This window comes from Thunnus albacares, chromosome 11 (assembly GCF_914725855.1).
Source record: "Thunnus albacares chromosome 11, fThuAlb1.1, whole genome shotgun sequence".
In the NCBI taxonomy this organism is placed as follows: domain Eukaryota; kingdom Metazoa; phylum Chordata; class Actinopteri; order Scombriformes; family Scombridae; genus Thunnus; species Thunnus albacares.
In genome coordinates, this window is record NC_058116.1 from 14,319,392 (window position 1) to 14,342,716 (window position 23,325).

The 23,325-nt window shown below is 41.5% G+C and overlaps 1 protein-coding gene across 5 annotated transcripts in view; it reads right to left on the reverse strand.

Annotated features, from left to right (window-relative positions):
* Positions 1–2,963: 2,963 nt before the first annotated feature.
* Positions 2,964–23,325, reverse strand: part of LOC122992343 (ATP-binding cassette sub-family C member 4-like) — a 36,950-nt gene continuing 16,588 nt past the window's right edge. For all 5 annotated transcript variants that reach the window (XM_044366112.1, XM_044366113.1, XM_044366111.1 and 2 more), the window contains 12 exons: positions 22,386–22,465; positions 16,121–16,271; positions 15,114–15,233; positions 14,810–14,920; positions 14,583–14,683; positions 13,918–14,109; positions 11,185–11,340; positions 8,043–8,132; positions 7,411–7,583; positions 6,790–6,895; positions 5,446–5,580; positions 2,964–4,025 (listed from right to left, as the gene is read on the reverse strand). In XM_044366112.1, the coding sequence (XP_044222047.1) occupies positions 3,948–4,025; positions 5,446–5,580; positions 6,790–6,895; positions 7,411–7,583; positions 8,043–8,132; positions 11,185–11,340; positions 13,918–14,109; positions 14,583–14,683; positions 14,810–14,920; positions 15,114–15,233; positions 16,121–16,271; positions 22,386–22,465 (1,493 nt within the window). In that variant the 3' untranslated portion in view covers positions 2,964–3,947. The remainder of the gene's footprint in view (positions 4,026–5,445; positions 5,581–6,789; positions 6,896–7,410; positions 7,584–8,042; positions 8,133–11,184; positions 11,341–13,917; positions 14,110–14,582; positions 14,684–14,809; positions 14,921–15,113; positions 15,234–16,120; positions 16,272–22,385; positions 22,466–23,325) is intronic.

Genomic DNA, 23,325 nt, shown 5'->3' on the forward strand with positions numbered 1-23,325 from the left:
CACACTCACATTATGCCCCCTGCCTCAAGCTTCATCAATCTTCCACAAAGGGATGACATCACCAATAAGCATAGCCTTTTATAGCTTTAAGCAATAAGCCTTATTTACTGATGAGATAAGCCCTCCGCTATTGTCTAGCCCTCCACTTTGCTTCTTTCTCTCGCAGTTGAAGAATCAAACGGCACTTTTGGAAGGTGACAGAGCATGCCCAGGATTTAAGGCTAAAGCATGAAAAGAGGTTTCCTATTTGGTGGCCTTTCAAAGAGCCACATTAGCCAATTTAGTTCAAAGTGGCAGGGACCACTTGTTCTGTTTCTTTTAGTTTTGTTTTCACAAAATAAGAGTACGCTTTATGATTTCAACAACTTTAAACAGATGAATATTTACTCTTGTTTTATGCGGAAATGTATGCAGACACTAAATTTGACTGAAATTATCCTCTGAATGTAAAATGTTACTCACACTCTACAGAGTGTGAAACAAACCACAGCCTGGAGAGTCTGCGACGCATAATCATCAATTACACGTGTGACCTATAATTACTGTTTGTAGCGGTATTAGTCGGCCAATCCATAAGGCCAGTCCAGGGTGGTCACTAAACTGCTGAGGCACCATGATACAGTGCGGCTGATTAAACCTCGCATGCTGGGAGGAACTATTCGCAGTTAATGTTTCTGTTTGTTTGTGGTGAGAAATACAAGATCAAAGAGAAACTGCTAATTGTACGTCCTTTAATAAGTTGGAAATTGACATTTGGTAGTTCTCATTTTCATACTTTTACAAAGTCTGTCACAGGAAAAACTAGGTCTAACTAGGTGTTTGCGGCAATCTAGAAAATATAGCATCAACATATTCCTAAGTGAGGACCTATTTTTAACAAGATAAAAAGCCATTTTCTAACACACTACATCCAGTGTCATCACATGTATCTTAAAAAAAAAACGTGCCATTTGTTGTTTGTTTTTCTTAGCACCACACAGAGTCATGTCAGGCCTTGGGAACTTGTCAGATATTCAGTCTGTAGTCACTTTAGAAAGACTGAGCGCAGAGTCTCTGGGGAATCGCTCCAGTCTCCCCATCTCCCCCACCCCATGTCACCAGCCAGGAACAAAGCCGCCATAGTCAATTCTCCTAATTTCACTGCAGCCTGTCGAAATCCTGTTCTCCTTTTCTCCTTCTCTTCAACAAGTACTTTATGCTAGGATCAGTCAGGTCTGAGTCGCCCACAAAAACCTGAGGCTCTCGCTTCATCGTCTTTCAGCACCGGGTTTGACACTCCCAAACTCCCTGCCATTCAGGCGCCTGAACCATGCAATTTGTTTCCATTTGTCAAACAGCAGTATCCATCACAAAAGAAAATGCTGGCACAACAGAAAGTTTGTGAAAAAAAAACATTGTCTCCTCAATCAAAAAATGGGCTTGAGACTACTTATTTACTGGCCCATAACAAAACAACCTTAAACAATTTACAGCACTTTCAGTTGTTATACTTTATCTTTACTTTATTATTCTTCTCTCAAATGACAATAACAACATCTTTAACTGAATAGAGCCGGTATCCCACCTTTAAATCAGCACCAACGTATCACTTCTCTCTTAAAGTGAGGATGGGCCAACTGCTATAGTTTGAATTCATCATTTCATTCACTGCCTCCACATTGTGCTGACGCTTATTTTGTGTTTTATTTCTTTGGGATTAAACTTCATTGTGTGGACAGCCAGGTTTCTCAGACATTTATTTATTAAAGCTATATCAGCACTATGTTGACGGCATTGCTATTTGCACACCTATTCAGATATGTCTTAAAATGGCACTATTATTTGGCGACGTAGGAAGGTATCTGGTTAATAATACTTATTGTGCAAACTTTGTTGTCACCATTCTTGTGTTGGCTGTTATCGAGGGGAGAGCAGAGAGAATATTATGCTGACTCTGATGTAGATAGTGCCACGAGTATTGCTATTGTGGCAGCTGCCATGTGGTGCAGTCCCTGATAGGGTTTCGAATGCTGTCAATGCTGTGTCAGGTGCATTAGCACCTCAGAGACCCATGATGCTCCAGCTGCTATGCGCCTATGTCTCCCCGGGACCTGGCCGCCAGCCTGACACCCGACACAAAGTAATCACAGATCACAGCGTTTAATCACTGAAACAAGCACTCCAGAGGACCCCACTGTCAATATCCCACTCTCTCATTATCTGTTTGGATTGCACATCCACACTGTCAGATAAACAGAGTGGAAAATTAAGATTAAAAATATGGTAATTTCATTTCAGGCAGCAGGCTCCTCTCACTGGCCCATTATGCTATTGATTACCTCTGAATTCAATTTCTCTTTTCAATGTAAACTTTAATCTATTCGCGAGCCAACAATTCAACTCCCAAGGGGCTATTTGAGAGTAAGTAACCATTTAATATGACGCTGGCTGAAGATTCACTGGCTTTAATGAATTGTGTAAATCACTCAGCTTTTAAAGGAACTGGTGTCCCGCAGTTCACGACCCAAATCTGGGCCTGGTTAAATACTGCCTTTTATACTGAGCTAAGTGTTTACTGACAGCCATTTCTGAATGTGTAATCACTGGCTCTGCTCCTGCCCGTACGAAGGCGAATAAAGCAGCTTTTTTTTCTAATTGAGCTGGTGATGACAAAATTACATTTTAATTAGGACTTAATCGTCACATTGCACCACTGACATGTTAAATTAAGCAAACAGCAACACCACTTTACCACAGTGAAACTGAATTTAAAAATCACTTGACTCAACACAGTAATCACTGGGTTGTTTTCCTTAACCACTTACCAATTTGTAGCAGCGCGGTCACAACCAGTTGTAACCACCGACCTGAGGCAAACACACCATTCAGACAAGTGAATATAGGATGAGCAACAGTGGGAGGAAATGATTAGTGAGTCAGTGTAATATGAGAATGTTTTAAAAACAAAATGAAGACAGCACCGGAACAGTCAAGCAATACTGTTTTATTATATGTAATGTGTATTTAATATACTGTAAAAGATATAGCGATTTACTCATTTGCAACTAAACCACTATGAAGTGCAAACTCATTGAAATATTACTTTTAACAGAACTCAATTAGTGTTACAAAACCATAAACAAAGATATGGAAAACAAATAAATACACATACAAATAGTCATACTAAATTCCATATTATTGCCGAAGTAAAAAGTGCTAATTTTTTAAAGCAACAACAGCACATTTATCAAAAGAGTAAATAGAGAAAGTTGATATTACACTGGATTTTCTTACAAAAGTAAGAAAAATCTGCAGAGGCATGAAACTTAAAATTTTTTTCCAACATTCCTTTGTGTACATGACATGTTACATTTAAACTTTGCTGTTCTTTACTGACAAGAGCTGAGGTAGACATTAAACCATGATGGCCAAAGTGCATGAAGACCCTTCAATTAAAAGAATAATAAAACAATCAATAGTGTGATTAAGGCACAATAATTACTGAAAACATTGGTGTCTCCTCTCAGGTTCTCCGTGTCTTCTGAAGCATTTTCCAAATAATGAAAAGATAACGTGCTAAACAATGTTTGCCTTAAAAATAATCAATTAAGCCACCAATAATTTATTGCGCCAGGATAAACATATCCAATATCTGCACTCCTTTGAGCGCCAGTGCAAGATTGAAGCTACCCAAGAGGCCAGAGCACACATAGATAAACATAGCAGGGTGTAATCAATAAACAGCCAGGCAGTAATATGCTGTCAATAAAGGCACAGACTGCCTCAGATACTTGCCTGTTTTCCGTTTCAGACCAAAAGGACTATGCTAATCAAATGCAGCACATACCACACTAGGCCTCCTGGGAGTCTAAAAGACATTTTAATGTACAGTAAAAGAAAATAAGTGAATCTGGTAGGATTTGGTCAGTGATGGCAAACACGAGGGCCAAAAGCGACTCTCCAAACTGTCAAAGAGATGTCTCAAAGATGACACGGATGTCCTTGGCACAGTGCACGTCTGTCACTCGCTTTTTGTTCATGTAAACCTGGAAGCGTATCAGGGAAGCAAGTGTCACAGAATACAAGCACACAGTCCAATCTAAGCTACGATCTGCTAAGGTGTGATTTATGACAGATCCAGTCGGAGCTGGGTGAAGGGATTTGTCACCCACTGAAGCATGAAAAAGTGGCTTATTTAGCCTTATAAACAACTGAGAAATTCAAGGGAGAATATATCTGAGATAATCACTGAAATTATTTGTATAGTTAATTTTCTCTATCCGTGGCTTCTAAGTTGAGTTGATATGACACTATTTTTTTTAAAAAACAGACTTAGAAGATATCAGTGTGAATGCTTGATTTCTTCATACAAAGAGGCTCTGACAGACTGACAATTTAAATAACAGAAAGTTTGTGAAAAAGAGGCGAAACAGGTGAAAACAGCTCGGCCGCAGCACGAGATATACTGTCTACTCTGGCATTCTCTTTCAACAGGGACAAAGGAGCTAGAGGTTGATATCAGATTATTGAATGTATTTAAACCTTGACTGACAACTATAGAAACTTGACACACAACATGTGGACCATCTCAGTATTTAATAAGTGGTGCTAGACAGTTATGGATGCTGCCGTAATCTGATCTAAGGAGAGCACCCCCACAATAAAGAAAGGAAAACGTAAGGGCTTGAACAATGTCACTACCAATCCACCAGTGTGCAGGGTAAGACGATACCAAATAATACCACAGTGTGCTGAGTCCTTGAAATCAGTATTTTAGTCATTTCACTCCTCTGGCTGAGAAGATACAGTTCCGCTGATAAATTTGTGCGAGGGACAGAGAAAATGAAACGATGCCTTCTTTTTCTTATTTCACAAAGACCTGTTTGAAGTTGCAATATGGTATCTGTAGTCCCAGACAGATGCACATAAAATGGAATTGAACAATGAATAGCCAGCTCTTATCTGTTCAGTGTCTGAGGGGGAAATACATCACAAATGAATTTCACAGGGAAAAAATATGGACATTCTCTATTACAGTAATCCCCATAGAAAGTTTATCCAGAATCACGATGAAGTTAAAGCCAATATTTCAAAATAGATACAGCGCAAAGAAAGCTGCTTTTCTAGAATCATCTCCAAAATGATCTCAAAATTACATTATGAGAAAAAAGATTATATGGAGAGTTTCTTTGATAACATCAGAGGATGTAAATCTACAAAGGGACAATTTCTCTCTTGAAATTAATGTTATGATGTTGCAATGCTCCAAGTAGGCACTTTAAATTAAAATGGTAATCAAGTGTCTTTGCATTGTCAGGGCAATGCACATCTTCTGTCGCTTAACTGTATTATTTTGGAGGTGAGCAATGAAGTCTAGAGTTAAAGGGGAGAGTCTGGGATTAGTGTGTCAAGGCTGGACTCTATTTAGTAGCAGCCCTGTCCTGGGACAAAGGTGGGTGTGGTTACCTGTTTGGCTGTGTGCAGCAGTGAGGCGGCCTCAGCTCTGCCTGTCTGTTGGACCATCTGGTAAAAGAGCCCATCCTGGTTCTGGAGCAGCACGTACGGCTCGTCATATTCCTGGATCCTGCCAGCATCTAGAACCTGCAATCACACATACAATGCTGGGTGTGTGTGCGCACCGCTGCCTGTATACTTTACTTCGGGGAAAACTAACATTTCAGCTGTTTCGCTGCTGAGTGATGCATGCAGACGGTGCAAGATGAATGGGGAAACAGTAGTTCTCTGCACCTAGGAACCATCCATTTTATGTGACTCATGCCACAGCAAACACGGGTGCCTGTTTGTGCTCGACAGGCCCTCGGACAATGAACGTAGCCTTTTAGCAGTGTGAAAGTCTAGTACGCTGACGCTGACAGACTGAAGATCAGTGATTTATCCGTGTATTTATCCTGGCATTTCAGTGGCTCAGGGGTGGTCCTCAGTCAAATCCAACAATCACACCTTTAGGACACACTTGAAAATCACCATCATTTCTATGTCATCACATGCCATGTAAACCACACAAAGAATAGTGCCAGTTCAAGCAGTTTGGAAAAGACTACAATTATATCACAGACAAATTTTAACAAGCTCGATCCCCTTATAGCTATAATGAGCAGTTTGTTATAGCTAAAGCTCAGTTTCAAGGAGTACTTAGTATGAAAGGGACACTTCTGCAACTGCTGTCATAATCGACAGTTCAGGAGCAGGATACTAGCTGATGGAGTTTGTATCTTGGAAAACATTCTGAGTCTAAATATGGTACCGTTTAAGATTTGGTCAGGGCGACTCAGGTGGGTACGAATTTAGTTCTCCCGGAGTGCGTAACAATCTGGGGGCATTTAACACGAGCGTAAGTGTGAAACAGTCCCTGCTGTGTGATATTTGGCTTTTCTCAGCGGCCCTCTCAGTGACTGAGCAGCAGCCGGGTCGTGCCCTGTCCTCCATAGACGCTTAACAAACGCTGCCACAAATGGCACTAATTGGCACCTCTGCAGGCAGTAGCAGGAAAGAGCCAAAGATCAAGTGGCACGAGCGCAGGCTCAATGAGAGGGAATGCTGTGAGGGAGAAATCAGCCCAGCTGTTGTGAAATAGGACAAGTGAATTAAAACTCTGTAAAAATTGTGTAGCAGGCCCTTTGATAAGAAAGGAGGCGTTTGTATGCTCTAAATCTCAGGTACAGTATGTTTGAAGTAACTGAATACATGTTTTTGCAGGCTACCTTGCATTATACCACATTGATTGCTGAAGAAGAGTAGTCTTTTAAAATGCTGACTTGGACAGTGGAAAGTTACTGTGTCCTTACTTACCAGTATTCTGTCACAGTCAATGATAGTGTTGAGCCTGTGAGCAATGGTGAGGACTGTACACTCTTGAAACTTGTCCCGGATTGTCTGCTGGATGAGGCTGTCAGTTCTAAAGGAGCAGGGAACACAACACCTGAGCACAAAAAACCTCTCTTCCTATAGACCCTTGGGCAGGGATTTTACTCAACACAGAACAATAGCTCATCAGCAGCAAGGAATGTGCAGTAGTAGACATAAAAATAAAGGATATCAGAGGTCCTTAGGTTTACAAGGATGGGTTCTTATTTTGAGTATTTCTGATTTCATTTCACTCATCAGCATTGTTTGCATTTTTGTATAAGTCACACTTATATTGTAATTGTTTAATGAAGGTGTTATTTTTATTATTTCTTGGCTGTTTACTGTAAGAAAGTGACTACTGATAAGCTCATTGTGATTGGTCCGCTGTGTAAACATTTTACATACTAATTCCTTTGCAGAGCAATTCATTAGTGTTTTATTAGACTCAGATCAAAAAGTGCCCATCTTGAGTAGCATTAGATTACAGTACAACAACAAGTTGGAATGAATTGCTCACACATTACTGTAAAATGTTTTTAATTGTAGACACAAGTGTTCCCTGACCTTGGGTCCACATTGGCTGTGGCCTCATCAATAATGAGGATGCGGTTTTTCCGGAGGATGGCCCTGGCCAGGCACACCAGCTGCCTCTGGCCAACACTGAAGTTAGAGCCTGACTCCGTCAGCACCATCTCCAGCTTATTGGGCAGCTCCTCCACCACGGCCTTCATCTGCACCTGCAGAGAGGGAGAGCAGAGCCCCAACCCTTCATTACTCCTGAATAAAGGCTTCCTGTGGGGATGTCTTTAAAGAGCCATCCAAACACACCCATTAACAGCCTGGCACAATGCAGGGCCAGGTCCACTGATGACCTTGGCCAGTGCTCTCTTGTGGCCAGCCTCTAGCTTTAATCCAGGCCACCAAACCCATTCAGAGGCAGGACCAGGAACTGAAGCCCTTCACTGTGGGGGGAGCCTTCATCCTGGTTGGCCTGACTGCCCAAACACATCTCCCCCAGCACTTTCAATGGTTCCCAGTTACAAGCCGCACATTGAGCTGGGCCCCATGGCCCTAATGGGATTTCCCCCCATGACTTGTGGCGAGCAGGGAGGCTGAATGGCAGCATTGTACGGGGGGACAGAGGGATCCCCCCCTGGGCCGGCGAGGGGGAATCATTCAGAGCCACGCTGGAGTACCTCTTGGAGTGCATTCCACAGGTCCTCATCTGTGTGCTGCCTGAAAGGGTCCAGATTCTTCCTCATGGTGCCCGTGAAGAGAACTGGGTCCTGTGGATAGATGGATATAGAAAGAGAAGGCCGTGGCCAGTTAAGATAATGACAAGGGGGAAGATGTATGAAAGGGTTAAGACAGGCTTTATAGAGCACCACTAGGCAATGTGTGAGGGGAAGATGTTCACAAAGGGCTTGCTACACTCAGGAGCCCCATTCATTGCTCTGGCCAACTATGCTTCAATAAGTTGATCTTTTTACTTGGAAAACCAGAGCTTGTGCGCTGGTGTTGTTGGAGAATAGAGAAAAAAGTGCCATCTGGTCACTTTTACAATACAAAACACTGCATACAGTAGCTATATTACTAATAATAATCTCAAAATGTCTGCTACAGCTTTACTCAGCCAAGCGCACAAGCATCTGTCAAGAGAGGTTATTGCATCAGTTTGCTACCCTCATGAAAGGACAGCCTCAGATCTCAGACAGCTAGGATGTCCAAGATACGTATTTATGGTGAGCCACACACCTGTATGAAGCTTCAGCTGCACAGCCATCTTTAAGAGAGCAAATAAAGCTCTTTATTACAGTGTAGAGAAAAGAGCCCGCAAGTATCTCAGGCACTGTTCCAACATGCCCTTCTGTTTGTGGTAAACCTGAGACCAGGAGCAAGCTGGCATCTCCGTGCATCTGGTCAGATATTTATTCATAAATGGGGAACTGGTGGCCTAAAAGTTAGAGAAGCGAGCTTGTGACTGCAGGTTCGCCAGTTAAGCAGCCTCGTTACAACCACTGAGGCACCCTTGAGCATGGCTCTTAACCCCAACTACTTCAGTGGTGCTGCTCAGTGGCCGGAAGATCAGACTGGGCAGCTTCCTGGTGTGAATGCGTAACTGTGTGAATGTGATCAGGGCGTTCCTGAAAAGGGGAGTATTGCTCTCAGAGAAACTCCCCTGAATAAATAAAGGTTAAAAAAAAAAATCCTGTTCCACTGTTGAAGGTCTCTCCCACGCCATCATAAAGAGTCTTACTACTCATGAAACAGCTGCAAGGATGATTCATATGGTATCATATCCGTATTGTTTTATCAATGAACAAATATAGCTGGTTATAATGACCATTTTAAAAAAATGTTGAATGAGATGTGAATGCGTCAATCACAAAAGCACAAAAGTGCTAGAGTTAATGCAAAACAGGAAGCAGCAACCCAAACTGATAGGCCTCCATTGTATCCTCATCGCAGTCGAGACAGTTTGATAAATCCAGCTTACTCATAATATGAGTCTGACCTCTTCACAAGATAGGAAAAGTTAACCTGGCAACTGTGAGATTAGACCAGGAGTGAGAGTCAAGTACACAATGGGTCTAAAAGGCTGAGTGTCCTCTTTTAAGATTACAGAACTACTTGTCTGAATCTGACTCACTATCCACATCTTTATCTCATGCACTCATGTGTGTGGGCACACAGATTTATACAGTGTAAACATACACACACCTCAAATACAAAATCATGTCTCAAGGAACCCTCATTTAGGTCAGAAGACTCAGGACTAACTGCTCAATTTCCATCCGATTCCAAAAAAGAAAAAAATCCAGCTTTTTCAGGACTTCATCCGTGCTACCTGTGCCTTACAAAATGTTCCACCTCTTTACTTCCAATGAGCTTTTCCCTCTGTCACCGAAATACCGCCTTGTCATTAAGCCTGCTGAAGTCCCAATTCAAACTAGTTTTGTGACACACTTTAATTGAGGATTCAATGTTCGGTCGGAAAAACTGCTTTCAAGCACAGCTTTCCATAGACCGATTATGTGCTCCACCAATTCTAAGCCCTCTGTTTGCCACAGAATTCATTTTTTACTAAGTCATTCCTGAGAATTCAATAGAATCTGAAATGGATCCATTTTTAATGCCATATGCTAATAAAAGCTTATCATAATCAAATCTGTGGGTGGCAAATAATGAAACTCCTCACCGCCAATGTATAGTATACATATCACACTCTCAACATTCCACATGAAAAGGTAAGGCAACGAGCAATTTATATCATGATCTTTTCCGTGTGAAAGGCTGACTGAATATCACTTTATCTCTGACGTCTAGCAGGAGAATAAAAAGGCTTTCAGATGAATGTGTGTAAATATATAAGTTTGTAAAACTAAGAGCACAGTACAGAGAAACTCCACTCTTCTGAATACTGCTAAGACTTCATATCATGAAAATGACACAGATGGGCGTGCAGTTAAAGTTCTGACTTGTAACCTGCCACTTTGTACAAGTCTCTCCCTTTAGGAGAGACAGAAAGAGTAAACAAAATCACATCAAACACGCATCACATCCATCTCAAACTAGTTTGGACGAGGAAGTAAAACTTTATCTGAAGCGGTAGCAATGCCAGAAACCTATCAAATCCACAGAGAAGCATTAATGAAACCGTTTTTGGGCATCTTGGCTGCACCCTGGAAATGTTTGAGACATAGGCAAAGTGACGGTGTACAAGGGGGACTCTGACTGTGAGGATGGGGGAGACTTCTTCTAAGCAGCTTTCCCATGTTTGGGGGGTAGAGGGCTAATCCTCTGTCAGGGATAGGGAACTGCTCTCTTCACAGTACAGGCCGTGGGAGTCTTCTCCCCTCCCTCCACTCTGCTGACACTCACCCGCAGGCTGGCATTTTCTTAATGCCGTATCAGTTTCAACAAGCGGAAATAAAGTTAAACTGTCTCAAGGCATCTGTTTGTCTCACTTTCAGAAATCCCCTGAGTGACGACTGTAATTCTCCTCACTTGTTTTAGCTTTTTAAAAGCCAGGCGTATAAAAAAAAGGCCAAAGCGTGAGGGTTTCTGTTACCAGTGTTCATCTAACATTTCTGCCATTTCTCAATCATTAGGAACCACAGAACCTTTAAGACGCTGTCAAAGCAAAAGTCCAACAGTTTCAGTGAAAAGTATCATCTTAGTGACAAATGTAATTGCTGTACTTTATTTAATATATGATGATATCTAAGATGTTTCCCTTTTTAGCCGATTACACCCAGATTTATCCATTGGTTACTGTAAGCAGTTTCAATTGCCAAGGTGCTAAGAGCTAAGAGAGTAGCAATTTAAAAAGGGTACCTGCGGTATGATGGACATTTTTTGGCGCAGGGTGTGCAGACCAATCTCAGAAGTCAGAAAACCATCAATCATTATTCTTCCCTCAGGTTCTGCCAGCCGGAACAAGGCAGAGATCAGGGAGCTTTTACCAGCACCAGTGCGTCCAACGATGCCAACCTACAGGGGAGAGATGAGGACTATTTTTATACACCTGTAAAAATTCCACAGAACGACAAAATATTATCACGCTCCTTCAGACCATTAATCATACTGGTGCTTATACTTGAAGTGTCATGTCATAGAGGCACCATGTCATAAGTCAAACTACAAAGGAGCAACCTGTATGACAGGAAGAAAAAAAGAGACTGACTGAAAACATTCTACAACAAGCAGATACAACAAACCACCTTTTTATGTTTTTGCTTGTTTGTTTGATTTTTTTTTTTTTTTTTTTTTTTTTTCACAGCACCATCACATGACTTTGGCAGATTTTAGATGAAAATACCTGATTTTTAAAGAATGTCTTAAGCCTGCTGCTGAGTATTTATTAATTAAGTTTCATAGTTTTGCATGTTTATAATTCAAGACAGGTTTTAAAGTGTGCTATATATTATAAAAGTGCACCTTTCATAGCCCATCAATTTCACACATTGCATATGCTAATGTCTGTTAGTTGGAAGTTATGATAACAATTGACGCTATTCAACATAGCTCTGTAAGATTTATTGGCTTAAATACCCATCTTTGTATAGTATATTTGTGCATTAAAAATAAAAATTAAATAAAAAAAATATTAAATCTTATGGAGGCCAGCCTAACAAAAGCTTCAGCATCAACACTACTTCTCATTTACTTAATTTTCTGAGGAATAGCAGCAGCACTTTGCCATTACTGTGCTATTAATACCTGCCGATCACTGTAAGACTCTTGCGTGTTGAGCACAGAGGACCCACACAGAAGATGACAAGTCTAGATCACACAGCTCACAATATTCCTTGTCCAAATGCTGACAACAGACCGCAGTGGGAACGGTGTCAACAATGGCACCACCAGGCAAATCATCACTTGTTCCACTGAACCAGGCTGCTGATGCCACACGCCGCTGCCTGCCAACACATAGGCTTGTTATATGCCATTACATAGCCAATGGGCAACCCTTTGTTTACAAGGGTTTACCAACAACACTGCCTCCATAACAAAGAACTACTGTGTGTGCCCCTTAACATGCCAACACGCAGAAAGGGTGCGAAAATGCAAATTTTTGGCTGGACCACTACAACAGGGCCAGCACTATAACTGTGATTGTCTGTCTGTCACTGACTGACTGAGTGATGAAGTTACACCATTGGTCGGTCGAAGGCAGCCAAAGCTAAGTATCCAAGAATGCATTTCGGTCCGACAATGGCGGAGATTAAGCTGTTGTAATTTTCACTGTAGGACTGTTAATATGTCACTTTATTAAGTTTTAATTTTTTCCCCAAAATGTGATCAGCTTATCTAAATAACGCCTATTTTCGAAGTAATGATCTGTGCGCCATTGCCAGTGTAACTTCCTGTCAATGTCCACACGTTAAATGCGTCTACTGTCTTTTCAAAATACAGTACTTCTGTGTTCATCATAAATAAAATAAAAGCAATATAACGAATACATTAACAAATGCAAACTTATCACATATGAAACACACTGTATTGGGGTCATTTACACTCAGCATTAATGATTAACTTGATAGTTACTGTATTGAAACAATTTTTCAGGTTGTGGGTAAGTGAAATAATACATAAAACGTATAGAAAACAGCCTAAATCTTAACTTAACCCTTCTTACAACAGCACCATAAAGTCTACACCCGAAATCTAGTGCAATGTATTTGAAGTATTTTAAAGTTTTTCTTATGTGTACAACAGCTGGAGTGACAACTAATGTATGACAAATACTATACAAATAAATAAACTTACATAAAAACTTTCATACATGGTCCGGCCGTATACTAGGTTTTGACCTAGTCTCGTTTCCCCCTCTCAGGGTTAACTAAATATTATTGGACTAACAGGATGGGGTTTGTTTGAATGTTGCACCACTTAAAATCTGCCTGTTGTCGTGTTGTGGGGAGTTGTGTGTTTTTATGCAATTATGTACAGTATACGACTTAAGTGAGAGGGACAAAGTGAATGGATCTTGTACTGTAGGTTGTGGGTGCAGGTTTCCTTGTGAAAGGGTGTCAGGGGAACTGACAGGATGCACAAAGCTTTGCACCCCCATGGCATGCAGCAGAGATCCCTCCCATGGGCTGTCAGAGCCAGAGCCTCTACACTTATCAACCCATCCATTGTGAAATCAGCCGCCCTGGCCAACCATAGCCATGCAAAATACACCCCCTGCATTAAACACAATTTCAATCATCCCAAACCATCTCTCTGTGCCTTCCTCTCTCTCTTTTCTCTCTCCTCTACCTCGGCCTCGCCTCTCTCTTATAGTGAATAAACAGTTGTCACCATCAGGTAGCTCAAAATGCAAATTGGGAACAAATGGATCCACTTGAACAGTCTTAATTACATGATATGTATTCCATGAATCACAAATGGTATAGTCCTGAAGATTCAGCAGCACAATATGATGTCCCTTTAAAAATTGATTTGAAAATAATGCCACATAAAAAAGAATCACATCACACCTTCTACACTGGCTGCATATCAACCTAAGTCACGGGCTGTGCACACCAGTAAGCATTCACAGGTGGGAATAAAGACAAGAACCTTTTCTCTGGATGTGAAGACAACAGTCAGGTTCTTTAGGACCAAAGGCGTACTGGCACTGTAAGAGAAGTTGACTCTGTCAAAGGTGATGAAGCCTGTCTTGGGCCAATCATGTGGAGGCTTTTTGTCCGTCTCCCAGGGTGCTTCACTCTCCAGCTCTGCATACTCAACAACTCTCTCCACTGATGTCATCTACAAATAATAAAAGCAAATATTTGATGGAATATGTAGAGGGATGCAATACTAATTTAGTGAAGACACATTCCTGATTTATGAATATCTATGTTTTGATCACATGACAAAGACTTGAAAAGCTTCAGCTTCGGTAAACTTAAAGTTACTTGAACAAAAAACAGTAAACATGCCAAAATATGGCCTACTGGTATTTCTAATTTAACCATTTGAACCAGAATCAAACTGAACCAGTGCATTATTGTATTAACCAGCCATCATCAACCCTGTTAGAAGCAGCCAGCGGAGTTATGTTTCTCTCCTGTTATGTTTTCCGCTATTTGCCTTTTAGGATTTGAGGAACTGATCCTACAACACTCTTTGAAATTGACTGATATTGATTGATATTTTCAGGGAAGAAATCATGAATGTATTTAGTGATGTTCAACCATAATATAAACTGCATGTAAGTGGTCAGATTTAAGGGTTCTCACCATGTTCTCAATCTCTGCACTCTGTCTGACTCCCCACTGGAACATGCCTGTGAGCGTAACAGCGTAGGATAGCGCCAGACCCACTGCACCCGGCTCCAATCCTGTAATATTTTTAAAAAGTAAACACATGGGCACAGATTCATTATTTCATCATAATAGTTTCATATATTGCCTCACACGTCAATAATGTGTCACATGTGTACATGTATCCAAAGCCCATACAGTACCATCCCTGAGATAAAGGCAGCCAAAAGCAGTGATGGTGACAAAAATTGAACAAATTCCATCAAGACGCACAGCAAACCAGCGAGAGGTTGTCAGGAATAAGAACCAGGCCTCTGTTAACAAACACAAATACACAGATTAGATAATACAATCTCTAAATAATACAAAAATAATCTAGCAGTCAGTACAGCCTAAATTTTGCTCAAATCCAAACACTTAACATCAGTCTCAATATCTCTGGATGGGTATGATAAAAGTGAATACCTGAAATTTAGACTGTTAAAGTGAAATACAATTTCTCTTTACCTGAGTGAAGATCTTGATATTCATCAAACATCTGCTGAAACCTCTGCTGAGCCTTGAAGGCACGTATGGTGCTCAGGCCTTGGAGAGAGGAAGAAAGGTGGGAGAAGACAGGACTCCGTGCTACAACAAATATAAACAGACCATTGTTAGCATTTAAAAAAAAAAAACAAGCATTCAGTATTCTACATAATGGGTAGTTTGGGTAGTATTGATCATATAAACTATGAACAGCTTAAGTATACCTTTATCAAGGACTTTAATATCTCCACATACTTCAGTCAGCCAAATACTTTTTACTGAGAGCTTCTATTATTCAGAACTGCCATATCTGACATGGCATTCAAGGACTGTATGAAGCTTTTAGATGTTTTTTATTAGAGTTTTGTGGTCAGTGCCTTGTTTTATGCTGTTGTATGTTGGGGTAACAGCATTACTGCTAATGCTAATAATAGGAACGGGATTAATAAGCTTATAAAAAAGGTGTAAGGTGTAGACAAAGAGAAGATGATTTGGTAATAAACAGTCAAATATCTACTATGAATACTGCATAGTTCAAACATTAAATATATTATACAGTTTTGATTTAGGGAAAGGTTGCAATTGAGTGGTCTTTTGTTTTCTATTTGTTAGGCTTACAAAACCCAAGACAAAACCTAAATGTTTCCTGTGGGCTTTTTAACAGAACCTTTATTCTATAAGATGATGGAACCTGTTGGCCAATGTGCATTTGGGCTCTCAGCCCAGAATAAAATAGATGAACTAAAGCCTGCAATGGCCTAGTCATGCCCACTTGGCATTTTTCCCATTGTATGTGATGTCATGAACTCCCGTCTCTTGAGGAAACTGCGTGTGGCCGAGCCATAGGCCACCGCCACCTTTAGCCTTTATGCTAATGACCATGGCTTTCTTCAATGGTCTATTAGCATTCCTGTGGTCTGCTTTTGTCTCATACCACAAATGGACATGCCCCCCCCCCACCCCCCAATCCAAAAAAAAAAAAAATTTACTGGTAGACTCTAAGCGCTTGATGTCCCTGGATGTTTGCAGGAAGTAGCATCGCAGAAACAGGAAGACAACAAGAAGAGGAAAGACAGGAATAAGGATCCAGGGGATGATGATGGCAGCTACTGCAATCACTCCAAGGACTTGGAGGAATACCTGGGACAGAAGGAGAAATGTGAACACAATATTAACCAAACAGCAACACAGTCAAAAGCTCCACTGCTGCTGTGTGGTCTACCAGTGGGCCAGTGAGGCCTATTTCTTAAGGCTGAACAAGAAAAACTCTTTCAGTCGTATTTGTGTGAGGCCATCACAGCCATACAGTAAGGTAGCAGCAGGTTGTGGGACTGAGGTTATGTGACTCACAGTGTGAAAGGAAAACGATCACAGCGTTAATTCTCACTTAGTAGCAGGTGAGAATTTACCACTTGGCCACTGCAGCTCATATCCCTGGATCCCCTGGGCTTTCCCTTCAACACTTCTGGCCTGTAAGCCTCTCTGGCAGACCAACCAGCCAACAGGCATAGCCACAGTGACTGGCAGAGAGCTCCGGGAACCACACTGTGGGTGTCTGATACATCACACTCAAAACCACACAGCCCTCAACAACACAGTGACTCATCACCCGTGTTAATGGCTATGTGATTCATCTAGACCAAGATACCAGAGCTGCACTAACAGGATGGAGGGCGATAAGTCTGATGACATCAAAGCATCTGATAAAGTATAATTATTACTATTAATATTACTATAACTATTAATATCTTTCACTACATTTCAGAGGCAAATACTGTACTTTTCACTACACTACATTTATCTGACTGCTATAGTTACTTTTTTTTGCAGAATTGATTCACAAAATATATGATCAGCCTCTAAAATATGATTTGTTAGAGACTAAACTGTCCAACAGAATATAAAATATTTACTCCACCTTGACAAACTGATGCATCTGTGACAATCAATAATGTCATTAATATAATAATATAATGCTCTGAATGATTACTTTTACTTTTGACACTTCAAGTACATTTTGCTGGTAATACTTAAGTGCATTTTTGAATGCAGGATTTTTACTTGTAACAGAGTAAAAGTACACTTTCATATTGATACTTTTACTTAAATAAAAGTATCTGAATACTTACTTTCCATAATTTTACAACTGGTAATTTAATACAACAATAACTGGGCACAGCAAATCTCGGAAAATGAAAAAAATCTCGCTGAAATAAACATGTGAGACCATTTCTTCTTAACTGAAAGCTATACTGTGTTACATATTTCATATTTCGATTGACAGATGATAAAACTGAAACCTCACACCCTGAAATTAGACACAACCTAAGAGATGAATCCTAAGACGGGGGGAGATTAGGATCATACTGTTACCTTCAGTGGTCTCAGACTAGCCCAGAGAGATGAAAATTTAATTTAGCACCTTAATTACGGATGTTATCTGCCACTTAAGCACACATTTAAGCATGATCACTTTCAGTGTAGTTTTATGACGAAAAGCCACTCAATTCCATTTGCAGTTCAGATAAGAGGGTATTACTAGTCTAACCATTGCTGTAGTGGAGCCCGCACAATCAAACAGTGATTGGAAGCTACTGAGCACAACTGATCCTAAGAATTTCACAGTACATAAGTTTCACTCTTAGCCTTGATGGAAGGCTACCAGACTGCAAAGTGAGATGGTGACACACGGGGCCATTACTGCATGTTATCCAGCCTTCCCTTGAGGGGATCAAATATTAACTGAACAAATGTCTTCTCATATATACTGTTCTCTCACTCTTCTGCTGATTATTGGTGACACGGTGACATTGCTCATTCATGTTGCTGCTTAGTTAATTTGAATTCTAATTGGGCCCGCTGCAGACTATGACTATGAAGGTCTGAGCCAGGCCAGCTTATCTGACAGCGGGGTCATCTGAGGGGACAGAGGAGGAACAGGAACCATTAGATAGGAGTCTTGCCTCCTCCTGCTCCCTAGGGCCCGCTGTCGCCAAGGCCCTGTTTGATGTGATCCATTTGCGTGGTCTGGCGCTTATCATGTCAGCATCGGGAACACCGTGACCCCCACCCACACTACACACAGATGATTCTGATAAGTGATCCTACAAGCGTATACCTCACCCCCTCAGACCACATCCATATCTCCTATGAAACCACACAGGAACAGAAAACTCCCAAAGCCACATCCCGCTGCACATAAAAGTGGATAAAAGGATGAAAGGTTTTGTATACAAACAGTTTAAATAAAGAATTACCGCTAATTGCTCTTTAGCAAGAAAAGAAAGCTACCGCACGCATGTGATTCAGTCATTCAAGCAAACTGGATGCACTGCTGTGTCCAAAGACCATTCAGATCTCCGCTGACCCTAATTGCTTTATTTTCTCTATGATTCTATCAGCTCTTTGATGTCCAAATAAATGTAGAAAATTGAAGTTAATTGCTATATTTGTGTTCTGCGATGATAGCGACTGTTGTTCCACAGCAGAAAATAAACACTTCCCTTTAATTAAACATCCCTCCAGACACAAGGAATCAGTACGCTTTTTACAACCGCTTTTCATCCTCCCTTTATTTACTGACAGTGTGCAATATTTGCCACTGGGAAAAAAAAAAAAAAAAGTGCAAACAAAACAGGAAATGGAGGGAAAGCATGGTAAAGAAAATTCCTCAAAAGAAGTCTTCTGTCATTGCTGGAATTTTTTTTTTGAGTCCACACTTTACGTGACAGAGCAGCACAATAAGCTGCAAGGGTCAGTGGTACTGAAACAAAACAGGGCTGTTCCACTCGGGCTCTGGAACAATAGAAGTGACCCAATCCATTCTACTCTGTCTTTGGGCTTTATTTTAGCATTAAATGCCCAGATGCCGTAGCCTTTCTTTGGGAGAAATGACTGTGGACACCTCCTTCACATTTTCCCTTTCTGGGCCATTTTCACTTCATAAAGCTGCAGTCAATGTGTTTTGTGTGTGGTGAGGAGGGTCTGACACATACTGTGGTGGTCTCAGTCGCTGTCTACATTGGTGGCTCAAGTAGTCCTAGGATTAGGCCTTTGTGTGCTGTGAAAAGGTAAAAGAAGTCACTTATTTGGGCTCAGTCAAGCTGCTGATTTCCAACCCCATTTTGGAAATAAGAGAAAGGCTTTGAAATGTGGTCTCTCTCTCTACTATAAATCACTTGTGTCCGGCAAATTCATTCATTCAGTCATTCCTCCTTCCCCCCCACCCCCGCTTTCTCTTCCTCTTGAAAACAACACAAAAAACATTTTCAAATACGGAAGAAAACAGCAAGTCACCGATACAAAATCACTAACAGAAAGCACAGAATTCATTATCTTCATCATATTTGACATGTGGTGAGATTTTAGGTTAGACTGAGACTTTCTTATGCAAGTTCCCAGGCTCAAAAGATCCTGGCCTGTATGTCTGAGTCAGAGCAGCTGAGGTGCTGGACCGCAACATCATGGGAGACCACACATACACACACTGGAAGCTTTTGCTGGCCGATGCTCGCCATCAAATGACCATGTGTGGTATTGCTGAATGGCCAGTTACGTACACCCCCTAAGCGTGCACACACACACACACACACACACACACACACACACACACACACACACACTTGTGTTCTGCTTTATTTTTACACTAATTTGCCAAAGAAGCAAATAAAAAAGAAAGTAGGGAAGTTAGGTTTCTCACCTTTCTGTGTCACTTTTTACCTTGTGCAGGTAGACAATGGCATTGTCATAATAAACAATACTCAATGGGGATTTATAGCACAGCCTATACATTTCCACACAGGACCATCTCCTGTGTTTCTCAGACTAACTTGTGTAATGCCTGAAGCCAGTGCATTCTTCACTTCTTCTGTCACTAGCGTGGTAACGAACCAGAGAAAGCCGGTGAAATCCCATCCTACAGCACTCACGGTTACGTCAGCAGTTCTCATATCCCACAAAGCCTCTGAAGAGGCCTGACACACAATGTGCCACAATATACAGACTCACACACCGATCCACCCGCCAGTGTTTTTAAACAAAAGCCATCTCTGCTCTGTGTTTTTTGTGTCTTTGGTGATTCTGCGCTGGGTTTGTGTCTGTAGTACTATTAAACACATGCAATCCCTCTCGTTCTCACACACACAAACTATAACTGTAGTAATTTATGATTTATGAGTCAACATTTATATGCCATTAATATCGGTGAGACCAGGCAAAGTCCTGTTTATATGAAAGTAACTATCAGCTGGTGTCTTAGCATAAACACCCTGACAAACTGAATTTGCTTGGATGGTTAAGAAGACCTATGAATGTAGCTATGGATGGACCCCACAGTTAGTAGTGTGACTTGGTCAAGAGCCTTCACACAAAATCCTCCACTGAAAGACCCCTGTACTCACCCCTTATTGTCTTGCCCTCCTCCTCTACCCCCTCTGTGAAAACAGAGGCAACCTGGGATTTAAAGGTCAAGTCCACACAAAAGCTGACAGTCCCCAAAGCCTGAGGTGTTTTTAATTGACATTTCTGTCTTTGTCGCCTGACCATAAAGAGGGGAGAGAAAGAGACTTTTTTTTCCACCAATATACTAAATTACTACTAAATGAGACCTGTGAAAAAATGGAGCTCCGGGGTATAACCAGGTTGAGGGAATCCCCTTGTTAGGCGGGTATGGGGGCAGTGCTGAGGGGCTGTGAAGTGCTTACTCCACCATAATGGGGGAGGCTCTGGTGCAAATCCCTGCACAGAAGCGGCCTCTCACCATAGAGAGAGATAAACCAGTTAGGGCATTGTTTATGAAGTTTCACTTTATTCCCCCCTGACAACCATTTAAACAATGACTATGGGGAAATGTCCCTCTGCGAAAGAACAACAATAGTCAGGATCAGCAGCTTTTCTGCGCGGCTAATACTTCAATAAAAAGAGTGAAAATCTTCCTTCCTGAAAGCATTAAAGACTGCTCCATGAAAGACACCTGCAAACAAGAGCAGAAAGCAGCACAAACAAAAGTGCTTTGTCCAAAGGATGCCACCTTTGTCCACTATCACAATCACCTCCCACTTTCTGCTTCAGAAAAAGGCTGGCATAATGATGCGCACATGATTTATTTGGTTTTATTTTGACACTCTTTGCTCTAAAGGTTTTTTTCCGAAATCCATTTTTCACTGCAATACAAAACATAGTTAAAGTGGTATTGTGTCTTGTGTTTCCTGATGACACAGGTCATAACTAATGGTGGAATGGATAAGTCATATATGAAGTACAGTGAGTCCTTTTGTGTGACCCAAGTCTGTTTTCGGTCATGACCTAGTATACTTTCACTGTTTTCAGTGGGACCTATGTGCCTTCTACAAAGTTATTATTTTACTCCAGCCATTATTCACCTTATTATCAAAATGAGGAGAACTATAGCAGACAAAAAGCTTTTGTGCGTATGATCTTTTGTGCTTTCAGCATTTAAGATGGCTTTTGTCTACTGTGAGATGGGTATCTGCCACAAACATCACTCAGGCATTGTGGAAGGGGGATTCGTTTTCAACGCGCCTTTGTTCTATTCTTTGGCCCTAACCAAGGAGCCACGCCTGCTCCTCTACCTCGAATTGTGCAGCGAACATTCCCTTCTTTGTGGCGCTAGGTGCATGAGCTGGCTCATCTCCGTAGGCTTTCGTGGGAGATGGCTGTCACGCTGGCAGGGTGGCATTCGGTAACCTAACCTGGTTATGCATCAGGGTGGCCCTTGGCTACCAGGCCTGTAAGACTGTGGAGCATTAGGCGAATTGTGCTGAGAGAGGCAAGTCCCGCTCTGGATCTGTTCCAACTGACCTGTCCCCTTCCCCCCTCTACCGCGCATCCAGCTCCACTCCTGCAAACACATCTTACGCCTGCTGCTCACACTTCTTCTCTTTGCCACTCTCCTTGTCATCCCCTCCCCACTGTTTTCCTCCACATCGGACCCCATCATCCTGTGGCCATTATTTCCTCTTTGGTACCTTACTCTCTCCCAATCACTTGCTTAGTCTCTGTACACATTCTCTGAAGATGCCACTTCTGTTGTGTCACACTGTGGGAGCCACGCCCTCAGCCTATGTGCACACACTTTTATTAAATCTGTGCAGGCGCTGGGCCGCGCTGGCGGGTAATCCCACAGTAATTGTTTCCAGATTAGGGGACCCGGACCACAAAGCAGGTTTAGCCAGGCATGAAATGGCCTCCCCATGCTGCAGCGCCAGCGACCAAACCTGCCGAGGTGAGACTCACCTGGATAAAGTCCACAAACGTCCATGGGAGCACAGAGTCCAGGTAACCGATGTCCTTTGAAAACCTGTTGAGGATTCTTCCTGGGGAACAACACCACACAAAAGAACAGATTAGACATGATCAGAGTAGATATATATATATATGATACAATCACAACAGCAGAATGTTTGTGTTATTGGTTATAAAGATGTGAGTCATTTGTACTATTAGAATTCATAATGTTTAATGTGATTACAATCTCACTATACTATATAGAGTTCACTATGTAATGTCAACACAGATCTCTTAAAATAGCCCTGTATGACATTTGTAAGAACAAATCAAATAGAGATATGCTTTGTCCGTTAGCTACTCTGCGCCCATAAACACATTTTGTTTGTTTTAATTTCCTTCAGTTTCCCTAGACTGTTGAGCAACTGTTACCAAAGTCTCCTCCAATTTAATAGAACAGAGCTTATACATTGAGTGTGATATCAGATGGAAAACATGGGCCTATCTAGATTAAACAATGAATCATTATTTGCCTTGCATTTCATAAAGACTGCCCTACTCTTGGCTGAATACGTGAGGGAAGCTTTTGTTTGGAAACAAAAGGGCAACAGAAGCCGCATACCTGCCTTTATGTTCTGACTGGCAGTGTCAGTGACGTTAATTGAGTTGCCTCCAATCTGCTCAGGTTTTCATTATTTTGTCTGGTGCTCTGCAGGTGCTGTAGCGGTCCTTTATTGTCACTCCTTTGGTAACTTTGCTCCCCTTTTCTGATCCCACAGCACATAAGATTACACTCCAGCTGCTTTCACACACTGTTTACGACAGGGTCAGTGATAGCCAATCCCTACACTACCTTAAGGCAGGCAAGACAGAAAGGCTTTCTCTATCTCTGTCCCTGAAGGGAGCCCTCAACCTCTCAGAGACAGACAAAAAAGTACCAGAGCAATGC